Source organism: Lampetra fluviatilis, chromosome 27, assembly GCF_964198595.1.
Source record: "Lampetra fluviatilis chromosome 27, kcLamFluv1.1, whole genome shotgun sequence".
Classification (NCBI taxonomy): Eukaryota; Metazoa; Chordata; class Hyperoartia; order Petromyzontiformes; family Petromyzontidae; genus Lampetra; species Lampetra fluviatilis.
The window spans coordinates 4109028-4129077 of NC_136301.1; the positions used below are offsets into that span (position 1 = coordinate 4109028).

General features: G+C 57.1%; 1 protein-coding gene across 2 annotated transcripts in view; it reads left to right on the forward strand.

Moving 5' to 3' along the window:
* Positions 1 to 20050, forward strand: part of LOC144942313 (liprin-alpha-2-like) — a 67205-nt gene that overhangs the window by 28052 nt on the left and 19103 nt on the right. Inside the window, exons 6-20 of one of the 2 annotated variants that reach the window (XM_078869098.1) lie at positions 9097 to 9198; positions 10106 to 10270; positions 10564 to 10638; positions 11487 to 11585; positions 11942 to 12166; positions 13372 to 13518; positions 13769 to 13903; positions 15110 to 15193; positions 15616 to 15747; positions 15933 to 15995; positions 16624 to 16715; positions 17570 to 17705; positions 18112 to 18443; positions 18679 to 18970; positions 19510 to 19539. In XM_078869098.1, coding sequence (XP_078725224.1) covers positions 9097 to 9198; positions 10106 to 10270; positions 10564 to 10638; positions 11487 to 11585; positions 11942 to 12166; positions 13372 to 13518; positions 13769 to 13903; positions 15110 to 15193; positions 15616 to 15747; positions 15933 to 15995; positions 16624 to 16715; positions 17570 to 17705; positions 18112 to 18443; positions 18679 to 18970; positions 19510 to 19539 — 2109 coding nt within the window. The remainder of the gene's footprint in view (positions 1 to 9096; positions 9199 to 10105; positions 10271 to 10563; positions 10639 to 11486; positions 11586 to 11941; positions 12167 to 13371; positions 13519 to 13768; positions 13904 to 15109; positions 15194 to 15615; positions 15748 to 15932; positions 15996 to 16623; positions 16716 to 17569; positions 17706 to 18111; positions 18444 to 18678; positions 18971 to 19509; positions 19540 to 20050) is intronic. The other variant, XM_078869099.1, reaches the window with a different exon arrangement.

The following is a 20050-nucleotide window of genomic DNA, read 5'->3' on the forward strand; positions in this document are numbered from 1 at the left end:
GTTGCTGGCCAGCCGATGACCAATGAACGGGGTGCTTCTATCGCCGCTCGTCATGGCGCCGTAGCGGCCGCTGTGCTGCCCTCTTCCTTAGCGCGAGAACAACAATTACACAAAATAATTCGGTAAAGAAAACTAGATTTTCAATGCACGCACTTTCCTCTGCACTCAAAAGTAGAAAATAAATTATTTTGACGCCGGGATTAATCAAATGTGCTCAATAAAAGTGGGTGGCTTGTTTTCGATCTGTTTAATTTGCTTGATGCGAGCCACCCACTTTTATTGAGCACATCAGATTTGATTAATTCTGTGATATTTTGAAATTTACCTATTTTCAATGAGAAAACGTGGTGTGCATATGTGTCATTCCTTCACGTAAAGTCCTGGTCACAAAAGAAAAGTTTGCGGGGAATATAAATTTTCTATACTTTTTGGCATAAGCAATTAAAAAATAATACTACCATGGGGCAAAAATCGTGTTACATAGTGTTATCATAGTTAACTTACTCACCGCCATCATCATTAAATCATCATCCTCACCACCACAATCATCGTCTTGATTTGATTGTGTGGATGACAATAAGCAGACCATACGTCTTTTCAAATATCCGCTTTCCAACCGATAAGCTGCACGGCCTTTTGGGAGTGCCAGATTTCAGCAGCGTGAAGATTTCCAAACAAGCAAAACTCTGGCGCGGTTTTGACATGCGGTGTCTCATCAGCAGGGTCAGCGCATGCCAGAGGTGGGACAAAGTCATTGTTATGCAAGTCCAAGTCGAGTCGCAAGTCATCAAATTCATGACTCGAGTCTGACTCGAGTCCAAGTCACATGACTCGAGTCCACATCTCATAGGTGGGACAAAGTCATTGTTATGCAAGTCCAAGTCGAGTCGCAAGTCATCAAATTCATGACTCGAGTCTGACTCGAGTCCAAGTCACATGACTCGAGTCCACATCTCATAGGTGGGACAAAGTCATTGTTATGCAAGTCCAAGTCGAGTCGCAAGTCATCAAATTCATGACTCGAGTCTGACTCGAGTCCAAGTCACATGACTCGAGTCCACACCTCTGGCGCATGCTGTGTGAACGATGCCATCGATTCATCGACTGAACTTGATCCATGCGCTCGCGATAACTTGCATGGATTTCATGTCCGTGAGAATCGATTATAATAATTAACATTTGTAGATCGCCCTTGAACAGTAGTTCTCAGGGCGGTATCTAAGAATATTGCATTGGAGTGTTACTTGTAGGAACCTCTGGTTACACCAGCCCACAGGGGATTATTGTGTCTGTCCGTCCGTCGTGCAGGGAGGGGCTGGGTGGGGAGGGAGGGGTTGGGTGGGGAGGGGAGGGTGGGGAGGGGCTGGGTGGGGAGGGTGGGGAGGGGCTGGGTGGGGGGGGGCTGGGTGGGGAGGGTGGGGAGGGGCTGGGTGGGGAGGGTGGGGCTGGGTGGGGGGTGGCAGGGTGGGGCTGGGTGAGGAGTGGCTGGTCACCCCGTGGTGCCCTTATAAAACTCAACGTTTAACCTACTCACGCCGGCTTGTGCCCGCCCTCACAGTCGGGCATATTTGTGGAATACACCACGCCGCCGTTGACCCTGGCCATTGACCAAGCAACCCAACGTTCCTACCAGCCCCCTCCGCAGGAATGTGTTACATTTAGGAAAAACAGCGGTGACCAGAGCGGTACAAATGAGACTTCTGCACCAGAGAAACGGTCTGAATGAGACGGCAAACATTTGACGCAAAAATTCGCCCCTCGATTGGAACCGCGGGCCTTGAATCGTGAACGCTCCATCGGATTGCAGGGCCGGTGAAGCAATCCTTAACACGAAACTAAATTGTAGCTTGTGAAGCGTCAAAAAATACGGAGAGAAAAAAAATAAAAACACCAAGAAGTGTGCAAAGAAGCAACGGAGAGAGAATTCGCATTGAGAGACAGAAATGGGTTTAATGAAAATAATAATTCTTTAATTTCGATTTAAAGCTTTCGTGACTGCATGGATTCATATTCTTGGTATTTGTAGTTCTTTAGAAACTTCTTTTTTGTTGTCCACATAATGCACGAGCTTGATACGCGGTGGTTTGGCTGCTGCAGCTCTCTACTATAAAAATGTCCCTCCCTTCATTACTGCTAATCCTATTTCCCTCTCTTTATCACTGTTAATCCTACATAATATACTAGCATAATGACTTTGAGACCCCCCACCACCTACACATTCCACAAGTAGTGACTAATCCAATATCTGCATTTGTCATTAATATGCTAAATTCCTCTGTTGATATGTAAATTCCTTTGTCAAGGCGCCCTCCTTCTCCAACCCAGCTTAAATATACGCTGCCAAGCTTAACGGTGTTCATTAGGACGCTGTCTTTCCGACAGCCCTGTTCTTCACCTGAGGACGGCTGCTTGCGTTGTGGCCGAAACGTCGTGAGAATTTTATCTTATGTTTTATTTTTATTATTTTATTATTTCCCTTCTACATGACTTTACCGAAAGAACCAAAATTAATCATGATTTAAATTTAGAAAGCGCCCTTAAAAATCCTTCTCAGGGCACTGAAAGCGCCCATACGGTCGACAACGAGCCATCGTTCAGACCATCAGGGAGAGGAGAAGGGGGGGGGGGGGGGCTTGGGCATGGAGCGCGCCCCGGATACGGGGAAGGGACATCGGCTGACTGCTCGAGAGGCCGGTAGCAGAGCACCGGCCATGGATCGGAATCGCGGCCGAAAGGGCACCACCACTGCGTAGGAGATGGAGCGGGACATGGGCTCGTGCGCGGGAGCTCGGCGGACCCGTTGCACCGCGGGGTCATGAGAAGCAGCAGCGGTTTGGGGGAGGGCCTTTCATCCAGTAGTGGATAGATCATGCCTGCCGAAGGTGATGACAGAGTCGAGAATTTCTGTTCCCTCTGTGTTTTTTTTGACCGCCCAGGGTGCGAGCGATCTTCTTGTCCCAGACTCTGTGTCGCTCGTTAAATGTGACAAACCGTGCCATTAGATATTACACGCACACGGCCGTGTTTGTTGCTGACTTGTAATGTTGGTTTCAGAACAATGTCCAAGCGTTTAGAAGTCTGTTCGTAAAGTCATGTTTCGGGTGGTGCAGTGCCTAAACCCCCCCACCCGCTCCCCCACCGCCCAAAAAAAGGTAGATATTTAAACTTGATTTGAAGCTTACGTGACTGCAGGAATTTACTCTTCGGTTCTTTCGGTAAAGTCACGTAGAAAGAAAATTATTTTATTATGTTTTATTTTTATTATTTTATTACTTCCCTTCTACGTGACTTTACCGAAAGAACCAAGAAGAAGAAAATACATTTAAATAATATAATACGACGTTTCGATTGCAACACAAGCAACCGTACAAGTTGTGTCTGCTCCGTGACCCAACACGTAAGCTGGGATTCTAGATTTGAAGCTTTCGTGACTGCAAGGATTCATATTGTTAGGTTTTTTCGGTAAAGTCACTTGTGTTGCCTCCGAAACGTCGTGATTTTTATTTTATTTTACTTTAATTAATTTTAATGTTTTACCTACGTGACTTTACCGACAAAACCTAAGAACACGTAAGCTGGGCACGTGGGCCGCGGTCAATCCACTGCTGGATGAAGCCCTCCGCAACCCGTCGCGGCCTCCCCGCCGCCCTGCGACGTGACCACCCGCCCGGCCTCTGCGCGCGAGCTCAACGCGCCGCTCCGTCTCCGCTCGCGCTCGTCCCTCCCCGCTCCGTTTCCGCCCCTTCGGCTGCCGCTCCGTCCGCAGTCTCGACTGGTGGCCGTCGCTCCGTCGCGAAATCGCTTTTCGCTAATTTGCTGACGCGCCCGAAGGCCTTCGTCCGCGTGACGTGGATCTTGGCGGTGGTCGTTCGTTTCGCGAATGTCCGCGTCGGTACCCGGTGCCCCCCCACGAGCCGCGCCGCTCGCTCTCTCGATCTCAAGAGGCGTTCGCGTGACGTCACTCGCCCAGTAATCTGGGAGCGGTGGCGCAGCGGTTAGCGCCCCGCGCTGCCAGCCCCGTCGGTTCCGAGTTCGATTCCCGACCACGGACCGCATCGGTGGCCGGTGTCTGAATCGATCGCGGGCCTCGGAAGAGTACCTGGTGCGGCGGTACGTGAACGGCAGCGCCGGGGAGGCAAAGGCTGCCCTGGTGCGTGGCGCTGGCCACCCACCCACCGCCTCTTGCGCCGTGCCATCCTTCATAGGTGTTCGCCGACGGCACTTGCCCCGAACAGCGCGCGTAGGCTACACGGGGGACCTTTGGCTTGGTCGTGTTCGCTCCAACCACAGGAAGACGCGTCCACTGCGAAATTGACCGCTGATGAAAAAGATGAATCACGTTTTACTCCCCCCACCCCCCCCACCCCCCCAAAAACTCATTCGAGTGGCTATTTATTTATTTATCTCTGCCATGCATTAATGAGTCGCGCCCCGTCATTAAAATTGCACCAGGGTCATTAATCTGGCCGTTAAATCTGTCACCGCGCGGGAACATCCGCGCATCCGCCCGTTCGTTCGTTCGCTGTCTCGCTGGCCCGCTCGCTCGCTCGCTCGTTCGTCGGCTCATTCGATCGATTCATTCATTTCTTAGTCGCCGGTGCAGGCCAACGCGCAGACGCACGCGCGGTGCACAGCGCCGGCTGCCTGGCTAGCAAGCGGCCCCCGGCTCGAAATAGCAACGTGACCTCATCGCATTCCCGACGCTAGCCCCGTGGCACGAGTGCTGCCCACCGCAGGTGCCCCCACTGCTGTGCACGCAAGGTGCGCTCCGTGCCAGCCCCCCCCCCCCCCCCACTTTGTTGTTAATCCGCTGCTGGACGAGGGGGTCTCCTTTTGTGCTGCGGGTCCCGTGCGGGTTCTGTCGGCAGTGTTCGTCGTAATTAGTCATGCACCCAGCAAAGTCACAGCGGCGGGACTCTCGTCTTTTCTTTCCTTCTTACAAAAGAGTCCAAAGACTCTTGATTTTCGTTGTCGTTGTTGTTGTTTGTCAGGAGGTTTCCTGCTGCGTTGGGATGTTTGGGCCAACGTCGGTGACGTTTTGATGGCGTTCTTAGCTCCGGGAGGAAACCCCGAGAAGCCAGGCAGAACAGGGGGTGAGGGGGGGGACATACAAACTCTATACTATATAGAACTTCAAATTTAGATTGATACAAACTCCACAGAGACAGAGGTCCGAGTCGGTGTGTCTGCACTGACTGCCCTCTGCTGCCGCAGCAGCCTGTAACACCTGTTCGTGCATGGCTCAACACCTGCTTAGCTTTTTTGAGATCTGATGAGATCGGAAGCATACCAGGTGATGTGGTCATCGGCCAAGGGGCACTGAAGTACACAAAGACAAAGTTCCCCCGTAGAGCTTTAACAGACCGCATGGGCAAGTGCTGTTAGCAAGCCCGCACGGCACACGAGGGGGGGTGGGTGGCCGGCAGCACGCCCGACCGCCTTTGTCTCCCCGGTGGCAACGTCTACGCACACCGCACCAGGTACTCATTTGAGGCTGTTGGTCTTGGGCGGGAATCGAACTCGGGCTGCCGGGGTTCGTAGCGCAGCGCGCTGACCGCTCAGCGCGCGCGTCCTGTGGCGCGTGTAGTAAATTGCTAAAAAACAACAACAACAACCCACGCGCCTTTCATTTGGCGCGAGATTGTCATTTATCCCCCAAGCAAATGCCCCGCGCGGAGGAGGCTACGAGGAGGCTCGTAAACGACGGCGCTTTAAGCTGCAGTGAACCCAACGGTGTCCATAAGAGCCTCTTAAGAACGGGAGAAAAACGGCCCCATAGCGACCCATCAGCCACTCCACTCTGCTGCCACACGCGGCGGCGGTGGCAGCAGCCGCCGGTTTCTTCTTTTTATCATCCGCTGCCCGAGAGTCGCCCGTCATTCCACCGCTGCCCGTGTTGCCTGGCAGTGGTTTGGTCCCAAAGACGTGTTCCACCCACCCACGCTCACTCACTCACTCATCCACTCACCCATTCATTCACCCACTCACCCACCCACCTACTCACTCACTCATCCACTCACCCACTCATTCACCCACGCACTCAAACACCTACTCACGCACTCACTCACCCACTCACCCACTCATTCACCCACGCACTTAACCACCCACTCAAGCACTCACCCACCCACCCACTCACTCATTCACCTACGCACTCAACCACCCACCCACCCACGCTCACACACTCACTCACCGACTCACCCACTCATCCACCCACGCACTCACCCACCCACGCACTCACCCACCCACTCACGCTCACGCACTCACTCACTCATCCATTCACCATATTTTGTTCAACAGCTACACACTGCGAGTCACAACTCACTGACACACTCACCTACTCACCCACCCACCACACTGCAGGCCACAACTCACTAACACACTCACCTACTCACCCACCCACCACACTGCAGGCCACAACTCACTAACTCACCCACTGACACACTCACCTACTCACCCACCCACCCACCACACTGCAGGCCACAACTCACTAACTCACCCACTGACACACTCACCTACTCACCCACCCACCCACCCACCACACTGCAGGCCACAACTCACTAACTCACCCACTGACACACTCACCTACTCACCCACCCACTCACCACACTGCAGGTCACAACTCACTAACTCACCCACTGACACACTCACCTACTCACCCACCCACCCACCCACCACACTGCAGGCCACAACTCACTAACTCACCCACTGACACACTCACCTACTCACCCACCCACCCACCACACTGCAGGCCACAACTCACTAACTCACCCACTGACACACTCACCTACTCACCCACCCACTCACCACACTGCAGGTCACAACTCACTAACTCACCCACTGACACACTCACCTACTCACCCACCCACCCACCCACCACACTGCAGGCCACAACTCACTAACTCACCCACTGACACACTCACCTACTCACCCACCCACTCACCACACTGCAGGTCACAACTCACTAACTCACCCACTGACACACTCACCTACTCACCCACCCACCCACCACACTGCAGGTCACAACTCACTAACTCACCCACTGACACACTCACCTACTCACCCACCCACTCACCACACTGCGAGTCACAACTCACTAACTCACCCACTGACACACTCACCTACTCACCCACCCACCCACCACACTGCAGGCCACAACTCACTAACTCACCCACTGACACACTCACCTACTCACCCACCCACCCACCACACTGCAGGTCACAACTCACTAACTCACCCACTGACACACTCACCTACTCACCCACCCACCCACCACACTGCAGGCCACAACTCACTAACTCACCCACTGACACACTCACCTACTCACCCACCCACCCACCCACCACACTGCAGGCCACAACTCACTAACTCACCCACTGACACACTCACCTACTCACCCACCCACTCACCACACTGCAGGCCACAACTCACTAACTCACCCACTGACACACTCACCTACTCACCCACCCACCCACCACACTGCAGGTCACAACTCACTAACTCACCCACTGACACACTCACCTACTCACCCACCCACCCACCACACTGCAGGTCACAACTCACTAACTCACCCACTGACACACTCACCTACTCACCCACCCACCCACCACACTGCAGGTCACAACTCACTAACTCACCCACTGACACACTCACCTACTCACCCACCCACCCACCACACTGCAGGCCACAACTCACTAACTCACCCACTGACACACTCACCTACTCACCCACCCACTCACCACACTGCGAGTCACAACTCACTAACTCACCCACTGACACACTCACCTACTCACCCACCCACCCACCACACTGCAGGCCACAACTCACTAACTCACCCACTGACACACTCACCTACTCACCCACCCACCACACTGCAGGCCACAACTCACTAACTCACCCACTGACACACTCACCTACTCACCCACCCACTCACCACACTGCGAGTCACAACTCACTAACTCACCCACTGACACACTCACCTACTCACCCACCCACCACACTGCAGGCCACAACTCATTAACTCACCCACTGACACACTCACCTACTCACCCACCCACCCACCACACTGCAGGTCACAACTCACTAACTCACCCACTGACACACTCACCTACTCACCCACCCACCACACTGCAGGCCACAACTCACTAACTCACCCACTGACACACTCACCTACTCACCCACCCACTCACCACACTGCGAGTCACAACTCACTAACTCACCCACTGACACACTCACCTACTCACCCACCCACCCACTCACCACACTGCAGGTCACAACTCACTAACTCACCCACTGACACACTCACCTACTCACCCACCCACCCACTCACCACACTGCAGGTCACAACTCACTAACTCACCCACTGACACACTCACCTACTCACCCACCCACCCACCCACCACACTGCAGGCCACAACTCACTAACTCGCCCACTGACACACTCACCTACTCACCCACCCACTCACCACACTGCAGGTCACAACTCACTAACTCACCCACTGACACACTCACCTACTCACCCACCCACCCACCACACTGCAGGCCACAACTCACTAACTCACCCACTGACACACTCACCTACTCACCCACCCACCCACCACACTGCAGGTCACAACTCACTAACTCACCCACTGACACACTCACCTACTCACCCACCCACCCACTCACCACACTGCAGGTCACAACTCACTAACTCACCCACTGACACACTCACCTACTCACCCACCCACCCACTCACCACACTGCAGGTCACAACTCACTAACTCACCCACTGACACACTCACCTACTCACCCACCCACTCACTCACCACACTGCGAGTCACAACTCACTAACTCACCCACTAACACACTCACTAACTCACCCACTGACACACTCACCTACTCACCGACCCACTCACCACACTGCTGGTCACCTCGCTTCTCTTTCTGCTTCTTCCCTCCTGCCGCTCCACTTGGGAATTGACAGTTTAACATGGAGGCTTTCGCGACCAATGTCACCCGTAACCGTTTACTTGCCTGCAAATTAGCGGGCGCGGCGGTCATATTGTAACACGACAGCGCTTGCCGTCGGTTTCTCTCCCGTGTTCTTGCGTTTCGCAGGAGGTGGCGGCGCTCACCAAGGAGTTGAACTTGTGCCGGGAAACTCTGCTGGAGAAGGACGAAGAGATATCGGAGCTCAAGGCGGAGCGCAACAACACTCGGGTAAGGGCGGCACTGACGGACACCCCCCCCCCACCCCACCACCGTGTGGCGGGCGCGATATTGGTCAACAACAACAGCAGGAACAACAACAACGTGGACAACAATCAACACGTGAACGTACTGGCGGTACGCCGGTGGTGCGCGGAAGAAAAAAAAAGAAGATTCCCGCGATTCGTACTTTGAGCATTCACCGCGGTGAGCGTGGAAGTCGAACCGGGGACCACCTGCGAACCCTCCACAAAATGTTTAGACCTCTCGTGGGGATCTGGCGGAGGGGAGGGAGCGTTGGCGACGAGGTGGTGGTCGTGGTGGTGGCGGTGGTGGTCGTGGTGGTGGTCGTGGTGGTGGTCGTGGTGGTGGTCGTGGTGGTGGTCGTGGTGGTGGTCGTGGTGGTGGTCGTGGTGGTGGAGCGGTTAGCGCGCCGCGCTATGAACCTGGCGACCCGAGGTTCGATTCCCGCTCACGGCCAACACCGGTGACAGCGATTATTTGAACCGGCCCTGGGTCTCCCCTAGGTCGACTCAGCCTCAAATGAATACCTGGTGCAGTGTGTAAAAATCATTGGCACTGGGGAGACACAGGCGGCCGGGCGTGGTGCTAGCCACCCACCCCCCTGTGTGCCGTGCCGGCCTTCATAGGTGTTCGCTAATAGCACTTGCCCCAAAAGTCTGTTACAGGCTATACGGGGGATCTTTATCTTTTTTTTGGTGGTCGTGGTGGTCAGTGACGTTGGCCGTGGTGACGTCCTCGTACTGGGCATCTGTGCAAAAGAGCTTTACAGCTCATCGGATTCCTCCCGGTACAAATAAAGATTCAGATTCTCATTCAGAATCCACACGAGCGTGAGGTGATCCCCCCTCTCCTCGTTTCTCTCCCCCCGTCTTACCGCCTCCTCCTCCTTCACCAGCTGCTGCTGGAGCACCTGGAGTGCCTGGTGTCGCGGCACGAGCGCTCGCTGCGCATGACGGTGGTGAAGCGGCAGGCGCAGTCGCCCGCGGGCGTCTCCAGCGAGGTGGAGGTCCTCAAGGCTCTCAAGTCGCTCTTTGAGCACCACAAGGCGCTGGACGAGAAGGTGGAAGCTCTCGCTCGCTCGCTCGCTGGCTTTCGCGCTCGCTCGTTCTCCATCGGTTCGCTCGCTTCGTCTTCGCGCCGCGTGCCTGTGAACGTGTCCACGTCTTTACACAGCAACCCAACAAAGAACAACAACAAGAACAAATAAATTCCCATCCTGGGAATTGAACTCGGGCCACCTGGGTGCTGGGCCGCCCGGGGGAAGTGAACCCCGTGATGGGACGCGCGTCGGCCGTCGCGTTGCGGTGGCGTTGACACGGGGCGGCACATTGCACGTGTCGTTGTGCGCGCCAGGTGCGCGAGCGTCTGCGCGTGGCGCTGGAGAGGGTGGCGGCCCTGGAGGCGGAGCTGACGGCGGCCAATCAGGAGGTGAGGAGGGCGAGCGGGTGGACGAGCGAGCGATCGATCGAGCGATTGATCACCGGCATATCGCAGGGGGCCCAGCGAAAGGACAGCAACAAGGCAGCCGGAGCGGCTTCCGTGGGGCCGTTTCTCCTGCGACCCACGGCCGGATTGAGACACCTTCTCTCCCGTCTGGTGTCATTCCGGCATTTGCTCGTTTGGCCTGTGTGTGTGTTTTTTTTCTTTTTTTCTCGTTTCTTCTTAAAATTATAGTTTTCTTCACTTTTTTGTAACACGTTTGCTGAGCCCAGCTGCGAGGGCCCCAAAACGTGAAGTGGGCGGCAACAAACGGCGCCGTCAAAGTCGTAGTGGATTCGAGTGCAACAGGTTTGTTGAAAATTGAGCAAGGTTTTTTTTATTGTTATTATGAGAGCTTGGGGGGAGAAAGAGACGATGGTGGTGATGGGAGGAGGCAATTCCAGAGTGAAGTAGCGAGAAGTGCTTGTGACCTGCGGTGTGGTGAGCGGGTGAGCGAGTGGGCGGTTGTGGCCTGCAGTGCCGGTGGCGATTGAGCTCAGCGTGGTGGACGAGATGGAAACGGCCGGCGTCTGGTGTGTACGTACGTACGTCGAACCTCTTTCGCGCCGCACGCGGCCGACCGTGCAACGCGGGTGGAGGAATACGACGAGAAGAAGTTGTCGGGAACGGTAGCCATGGCCACGGCCGAGCGAGCGAGCGACAGGGAGTGAATCGGTGAACGCTCGATCATCGACGGAGGGCGTCGTGGTGGCAACGACTTTTGAAAAAGTGATTTCACTCGAAGGTCTTTTCTTTCTTTTCCCCCCTCCGTGTGCGGCCATTTTCTCCGCTTGTAGATTTTGCTGTGGCGGGAGCACAGCGGCCGGAGCCTCCCTCGGGTTGGCGGCGGGGATGGCGCGGAGTCGGATGCCAGCGGCCAATCAGACGGCTCGCAGGTGCCTGCTCTCCGTCTCTCTCTCTCTTGTATTCTCCTCCACCTCTACGGTCCCTGGCGTGCCGACTGAGCGCTAACGGTGGTGCTCATACGTGCATCACGCTGACGATCCGCGCTTCACCGAACCCCCTTCGCATCGCAGCGACCATTCAACCGGGTCGCCCTAGCGATCCCGGCCGCATCATGCTGATGATCCGCGCTTCACCGAACCCCCTCCGCATCGCAACGAGCGTTCAACCGGCCCGCCCTAGCGATCCCGGGCCGCGTCACGCTGACGATCCCCAACCGCGCCGCGCCGACCGTCGGTCCGTCGGCGCCCCGACCGTTCCGTGTCGCCGCGTCTTCCCGTGCGCGCAGGCGGCGCCGCTGGTGTCGGCCGGCCTGGCGGAGGGGGCGGCCACCCGCCTGCGGGAGCTGCAGGAGGCCGTGGAGCGCCAGGGGGCGGAGGCGGCGCAGCTGCGCGAGCGCCTGCTGGGGCTGTCGCGCCGCGCCGCCGAGCTCGAGGGGGAGCTGGAGGCGTCGCGCCGGGAGCTGGCGCGCGCCGAGGACAGCAACGCCCGGCACCAGCGCGACATCCGCGAGGTGCGCGGCGGCGCAGCGGGGACTCGCTGCGCCGGCCAACACCGGTTGACGACGTCGGTGAATGATCACCGATTGACGACCAACGATTGACGACCAACGGTCGACGAACAACGGTCGACGAACGACGGTCGACGACCGACGGTCGACGACCAACGGTTCACGACCACCAAATAACGACGCCGGTTAACGACACCGGTTAACGACCACCTGTTCACGACGCCGTTTAATGATCACTCCTTTTTCGTTTCTTTGGAACTGATTATTTTTTTGGTTTGTTGTCCTTCCCCCACACATCCAATTAGCATGCATACACTGGTTAGCAACGCCGGTCAACGACGCCGGTGAAAGCCGCCGGTGAACGCCTCGTTGCTTTGCCCGTCCCGAGGAAAAAGGGTATCTTCTGGGAGGTTATTCCCAGCAAGTGCATGAGAAGAACACAACTTCCGGGACATGGCGGTTATGAACGCGTTGATTTCACGCGGGTGAGAGATGGCCTCTGCAGACACCGGCCAACGCCGATGGATGGCGCTTTCCGCGTCGGAATGAAAGGCTGTGAACGCGGTGGCAACGCTGACGCGCGCGAGAGATTCCGCGAGGAGTTAGGACGATTTAACACGTTGAAGGCTTTTAGCGACCAATATCGTCCATAATAGAGGTTTTTTTGGGTTAGATCGCGTTAAATATATAAATGTTGCGTCGTGAAACCCGCCACCACCCAACACAGCCAATTAGCAAGGTTTCTCACGTAAACAGAATGTGCAAATTCGTTTCTAGTACAGCACACCGGTGTGTTGGAGAGCAAATCCACAACGTTTACGATTGTAAATGTTGTGGATTTGCTCTCCATTTACGATTGTAAATGTTGTGGATTTGCTCCCGGGTTGAACGACACAATGAGATTTACGCCATCTAACCCAAAAAAAAAAACCTGTATCAAGGATAGTTGGAACGAATTTCGATGCAGCGGTGCAGTGTCGTGCTTCGCGTCTACGTTTCAAGACCACGGCGTCGTTGACGAGCTCGTCCGGCGGCTCGCTTGCGCGCGCGTCCGCGCGTGTACGTATGCTTGCACGCTTACGTGTGTGTGTGTGCGCTTGTGTGCGTGTACGTGTACGTGCGGTGTGCGTGCGCGCGTTTTTGTGCCCGTGCGTGTTTGTGCGCGCGCCCGTGTGTGCGTCTGTGTGTGTGTGCGCCTGCCCCGTTAGGTGATGGCACAGAAGGAGGACATGGAGGAGAGAATCACGACCCTGGAGAAGCGCTACCTGGCCGCTCAGCGCGAGGCCACGTCACTGCACGACCTCAACGACAAGCTGGAGACGGAGCTCGCCAACAAGGAGGCCCTGCACAGACAGGTGGGGGGGGCTTCGCACGCGCCGGCCACCGCGACGTCACGAGCGAGATCACTTGTCGCATCGCTGGGTGAGATTGTGAGTGACGTCACGGGTGACGTCTTGCTGGTGATCTCACTCGTGTGTGACCCTCACTAGTTGTTGGGGGTCACGGTGAACGCGAGCGTGGGGTCGTTGGGGTCACGGTGAACGCGAGCGCGGGGTCATTGGGGTCACGATTTGCGTCGCCCTCTCCCCCCCCCCCCCCATGCAGAGCGAGGAGCGCGGGCGGCAGCTGCAGGAGCGGCTGGAGACGGCGGAGCAGAGGCTGCAGCAGACGCTGCGCAAGGCCGAGACGCTCCCTGAAGTCGAGGCGGAGTTGGCTCAGCGCGTCGCGGCCCTCACCAAGGTGCGTTTGCCATGCGCACAAAGCCAAAGGGTCCCCGTGTGGGCCGCGCGGCCCGCCGAGGGCTGGTCAGCGAGCGGCGCGTACGAAAGTCGGCACGGCACATGCGGGGGGGGGGGGGGGGGGCGTGGGGGGCGGTGGCGACGTCTACGAATTTGAGGCTGAGCCGACCTAGGGGAGGCCCAGGAGCGGTTCAGATATCCGTCGCCGGTGTCGACGTTGGCCGTGAGCGGGAATGTAGAATTCTGGCGAACGGGTCTCGTAGCGGGGCGCTGCTAACCGCGGCTCCACCGCTCCCGCACACGCAAACACGCGCGCGCACCAACAATAAGACAGAAATGTCGCAGCGCGCCACAAAAGGTTGCTTTTAATCCAGATTTAATTTGCCCAAATGTCTCCGCTTGCGGGAGGACTCCGTAGACAGCGCCGATAAAACGATCGGAGGAGAAGCAAATCACGATCACAGGAGGAACGACATCTCGTCGTGCCAGACGCTGCCCACACGTCCGGCAGCATTGCTCCTTCACCGTAACGACCGAGGACGTTTGGTCTCCGCGTTGTCGTTCTCGTAGCACGAGGCTCTCACGAATGGGGGGCGGGTGGGGGAGGAAGGGCACTGCCCCGTCTTTCGCAGACGCAGCCAGCGGTAGTTTTTGTTGCGTAATAAAGGTTTGCGGAATAAATCGCGTAAGTATAAATGTGTCGTAACCCTCCACCACCCGGCACAGCCAGTGAGCTTTGTTACGTAAACAACGCGCCAATCAGCCCACCGGTGCGTTGGAGAGTAAATCCACAACATTTACAATTTGAATACCTTTATTATGAATAATATTGGTCGCAAAAGCCTACGTTTTTTTGCAGTTGGGGGCAGGCGGAGGGGGGGTGGGGGCACTGTTACCGCCGTGCGTGATCCCAAAGTGAGTAATTTGGCAGTTTCTACCTCCTGCGAGTGGCTCGCCGCCGAACAAAGACGTCAGTCGCCGCATCGTCGCTCGCTTTCCCGACGCGCTTCTGCGGCCGTCTGGTAACGCGCTCTTCCCCTTCCGATATTTGGAAGGCACCGGGAGCTGCGCCGCTTTTAAATCGTCATCTCGATTGACAAACTCATTTCTTCACAACTGCTTTTTTGTATTCAGTTTGTTGGCATTCCCCCCCCCCGCCACCCCGCCCCGAACCCTGACCCTGTCGCTCTTTCCGCCGCCGCCGCAGGCGGAGGAGAGACACGGGAACATCGAGGAGAGGATGCGGCAGCTGGAGGGGCAGCTGGAGGAGAAGAACCAGGAGCTCCAGCGGGTGCGTCGCTCCCCACGTGCATCCCGAGTCGCAGACGAGCGGAGCCCACGCGGCGGTCGAGCTCCGAATCCCCGTCGCTCCCTCGGATCGCCCCTCCGCTCCCCTCCCTGCCTCGCCCCTCCCCCCGCTCTCGTGTCGCCAAACTCGCGGGGCGCCCTTTTTTTTAGCCCTTCCGCCGAAGGGACGTCTCTCTCGCCTGCGGTGTGCCGCTCACCGTGTCCCTTGCGTTCGCTTCCTGATCAGACTCCGCGTTGAGTGTAACATTCCCTCCTGCTTGTGTTTCAATGGGGCCTCAAACCCTTTCGCGCTCCGATGATGTACGCGGTTGCCGCTCGTCAAGCGTTTGCAGCTCGTTAAGAAGTCGCCGCTCGTTCGCTCAGCGGTTGCCGCTCGCTCACCAAGTGGAACGGCGGCGTGCGCAGGCTCGCCAGCGGGAGAAGATGAACGAGGAGCACAACAAGCGCCTGTCGGACACCGTGGACAAGCTCCTGTCCGAGTCCAACGAGCGCCTGCAGCTGCACCTCAAGGAGAGGATGACGGCCCTGGAGGAGAAGGTGCGGCCATCGCTGGCCTGCGGCGTGGTTTACTGTCGTCGTCGTTGTTGTCGTCGTCGTTGTCGTTGTTGTTGTCGTCGTCGTTGTTGTCGTCGTCGTCGTTGTTGTTGTTGTCGTCGTCGTTGCGCTTGTTTACCCTGGGAATGCTCACCGAGTCTCAAGGGTCTCCGCCTCTGTCTGTACAGAACGCGCTGACGCAGGAGCTGGACAATGTGCGAAAACACCTCGAGGAGATGCAGCAGGACAAGGCAGGAGGAGATGAATGATCCCGCGTGCTTCTGAATGATGTCACGTGCTTCTGAATGATGTCACGTGCTTTTAAATTATCCCACGTGCTTATGAATGATGTCACGTACTTTTGAATGATGTCAGTGCTTATGAATGATCCCACATGCTTCTGAATGATTCCACGTGCTTCTGAATGATGTCACATGCTTCTGAATGATGTCACGTGATTCTGAATAATGCCACGTACTTCTGAATGATGTCACGTGCTTCTGAATGATGTCACGTGCTTCTGAATGATCCCACGTGCTTCTGAATGATGTCACATGCTTCTGAATGATGTCACGTGATTCTGAATGATGTCACGTACTTCTGAATGATGTCACGTGCTTCCGATTGATTCCACTTTGTCATTGATTCAGCATGCTTCTGAATGATTCAACATTCCTCGAGTTTCTTTCACTTGTCAGTGCCTCCACATGCTTCTGAATGCTTTCACTTGCCTATGAATGCATCCCCATGCTTCGGAATGCTTTCACTTCCTTCGTAATTCTCCCACGTGCTTCTGAATGATTCCACTTGCTTCAGATGTCTTCCACGTGCTGTTGATTGATTCCACCTCTCAATGCTTTTGTGTCCGTGCGTGTGTAGGAGCGTCTGATGGAGGAGATGGAGATTCTGCGCTCGGAGGTGGAGCAGTGGCGGCACAAACCCTCGGGGTTCACGGAGACCTTGATGCCCAGGTGCTCGCTACTGCGTGTGTGTCGTGGCCTCGCGTGCCCAGCCACCCCATACCCAGCCACCCCTTACCGAGCCACCGCATGCCCAACCAGCTTCTGTTTGGCTGGATAGAGGGGGCTAAACGGGCGCGGCACGGGCTAGAGAAGAGATGGAGTGATGTGGTACAGGAGGATGTGGAGCTGAGTGGACTTGCCGATGGCTGGTACCAGCGGTCTCAAGATCGGCCTTTGTGGAGGAGGCTCGTGAAGGACGCTGCTGGGCAGTTGGAGGCAGTCGCGCAGGAGTGACGCTCACAGCAACAAGTGGAGCGCCGGGTGGATAAAACGCAGCAAGTTGGCGCAGTAGGGGGCACAGGTGGTGCATCTGTCAGTCATCTCAGTCAATCAACCCATGGCATCTGGGTCTGTCCTGTGACGTCCAGCCAGCGGCCTTCGATACTTCACTACCTCAACGTGCACCTAGCCTGCACAAGTGCTGGTGTGATGTCACCACCGCTTAGTAGTGAATGGTGGCTGTTGTTGTTGACTGGTTATGCATGTTCGTGTGTGTGTGTGTGTGTGCGTTTATGCGTGGGGATTGATGACCGGATGGTTAACGCACTGCGCTACGAACACGGCGACCCGAGTTCGCTTACGGCCAACGGCCAACACCAGTGACGATATCTGAACTGGTCCTGGGCCTCATCACGGTCGACTCAGCCTTAAATGAGCAGCTGGTACAGTACGTGCACATCGGCACTGGGGAGACAAAGGCGGCCGGGCGCCGTGCCGGCCTTCACGGGTGCTCGCCAACAGCACTTGTCCCGCTAGTCTGTGAGGCCTACACGGGGGATCTTTGTCTTTGTTGGGTGTGCCAGGTCCCACCGGAGCAGCGCGGTGGACGCGTCTCGCTTCTCGCGCGGGTCGCTCACCCTCGACCCCGTCGATCATTACGCTACGATGCGCCGCGCCAAGAAGGGACGACTCCCACCCTTCCGGGACGATCCCAGCAAGGTCACTACCCGTCCGCTCGCCCGCCGGCTCGCTCGCTCGCTCGCTCGCTCACTCGGCCACGAACTCACCCATCTCATCTACTTTTGCGCGTGCTCATCCGCCCACTCGCTCACTCACAAGCTCACCTGTGGACTTACTCCCCGACTCACTCACTCATCGACTCGTTCACTCAATCGCTCGCTCGCTCGCCTGCCCACTCACTCACTCAGTCGCCCACCCAAGCCCGTTTACTCACTCACTAAATCCCTCGCACGCCCACGCACTGGAACAACCGCTGACTTTCCACACTCCAGAGAAGGAAACACTCACAACGACATTGGCCGAGGATCCCAATCGGGAGGACCTTCCCAACACCCCACATCCCGGTCCTCACTCGGTGCTTCCCCTCCATGGTCCCCCCCCCCAGGTGCTCACCGAGCAGGGCTGGGACCTGGGCGGTGGAATCGGCGGGATGGGAGGAGGAAGAGGCGATGGAATGATGGGAGGAGGTGGAGGAGGAACCCCATCGCTCCTGAGCGGCTCCACTCGCTCGCTGGACCCCGACGGGAGCCTCAGCGATCAGGACAACGGAGAGCCGGGGCGGGACGGCCGACCCCGCGACCTCTGCCACTCCGACTCGCTGCTGCTGTCTCCCGGCGCAGGTGGCGGCGGTGGCGGCGCGGGGGCCGGAGGCTCGGACGCCCAGACGCTGGCGCTGATGCTGCAGGAGCAGCTCGACGCCATCAACCACGAGATCAGGCGAGTCGCAGGCTGCAGCCGCCGGGCCGCGTTGGGCCACGGCGGAGGCCGGCGCCGTCTTACAAGAGCGTCTTTTTGAGTTGAATACATAGGAGGAGGCTTTCGCGACCTGTGCTATTCACAACAGAGGTCTGCCCCTAAACCCGAACACCACTCACCACCACGTCGTCGTCGTCGTCATCGTCGTCTTGCCCCCCCCCATCCCGACCCACCCCTTCCCCGCCCCCCACCGCAGGCTCATCCAGGAGGAGAAGGAGTCGACGGAGCTGCGCACGGAGGAGCTGGAGTCTCGCGTGAGCTCGGCGAGCCTGGAGTCGCTGGCGTTCTCGCGCCTGCGCTCTGCCTCCTCCATCCCCGGCTCGCTGGGTGGCGGCGGCGGCGGCGGCGGCACCACCGCCACCGCCTCCTCCTCCTCGTCGCTGCCCCCCAGCCCCTCGCCCCCCGTGAGCGGCCGCTCCACGCCCAAGACGGCGCCGCCGCGGCGTCCCGCAAGAGACCTCGACCGCATGGGGGGGGTCATGACGTTGGTGAGCTGGCGCCGGGGGGCGGGGGGGGGGGCGGGTGGGGGGCGGTGGGGAGGCTGAGGTGGAGGTGAGGGAGAGGGGTGCAGGTGAGGTGGAGGTGAGGTGGTGTTTGGGTTTAGGGGTAGACTTAGAGATAGAATGAAGGTTAGAGTTTGGTTAGGGTTGGGGTTAGCGGCAGTATTGGGATTATGGTTGGGTTCGGGACAGTATTGTGGTTAGGGTTGGGGTTAGGTACAGTATTGTGGTTAGGGTTGGGGTTAGGGTTGGGGTTAGGGACAGTATTGGGGTTAGGTACAGTATTGGGGTTAGGTACAGTATTGTGATTAGGGTTGGGGTTAGGGACAGTATTGTGGTTAGGGACAGTATTGGGGTTAGGGTTGGGGTTAGGTACAATATTGGGGTTAGGGACAGTATTGGGGTTAGGGTTGGGTTTAGGGACAGTATTGTGCTTGTACCGTGAGCCTGCCGTTCTTGTTTGTTGATTCGGCTTCCGGTACCAAACTCATCGAGTGATCGGCGGCGCTGTCTCCGTGTCTCCACAGCCGAGCGACCTGAGGAAATACCGCCGGAGGGTGCGTATCAGTGCCCCGGACACGGCTCTCACACCCAGCGCGGCGCTCCCGCCGCGCCGTGACACGCGTCGCGCGTCTTGCGAACCCCGGCGCGCGTCGGTCGCCCGTCGTCCCGGACGTTCCTTGAGCGGGCCACCGATCGTGTCCAGCCGTGCACGGGCCGATCTCGTCGCTCCATCTCTGCCTTTGGCGTCCCCTCTCGCGCGCGGTCCCCCGTTTGGCTGCCACTCCATCGTTGGTCTCGACCACCGGCCATCATCTTCCCTCCTGGCGACATGTCCTGCCTTGAGCCCGCTGACATTCATGAGCAGTCACCGTGATGTCTCCAACTTGCATTTCTTCTGCAAACCGTGCGTTCCTCTTCCTGTTTCTCGGCGTAAATCTCATCGCGCGCACTTCCCAGTGCTTCTCTTGCGCACTTTTCCGTCGTTGTGTAACTCTCTTCGAGCAACGCACGAACGTGCGAACAGGCAAGGATGTATATCAAATGCAAATACACGCTTGTACGCCC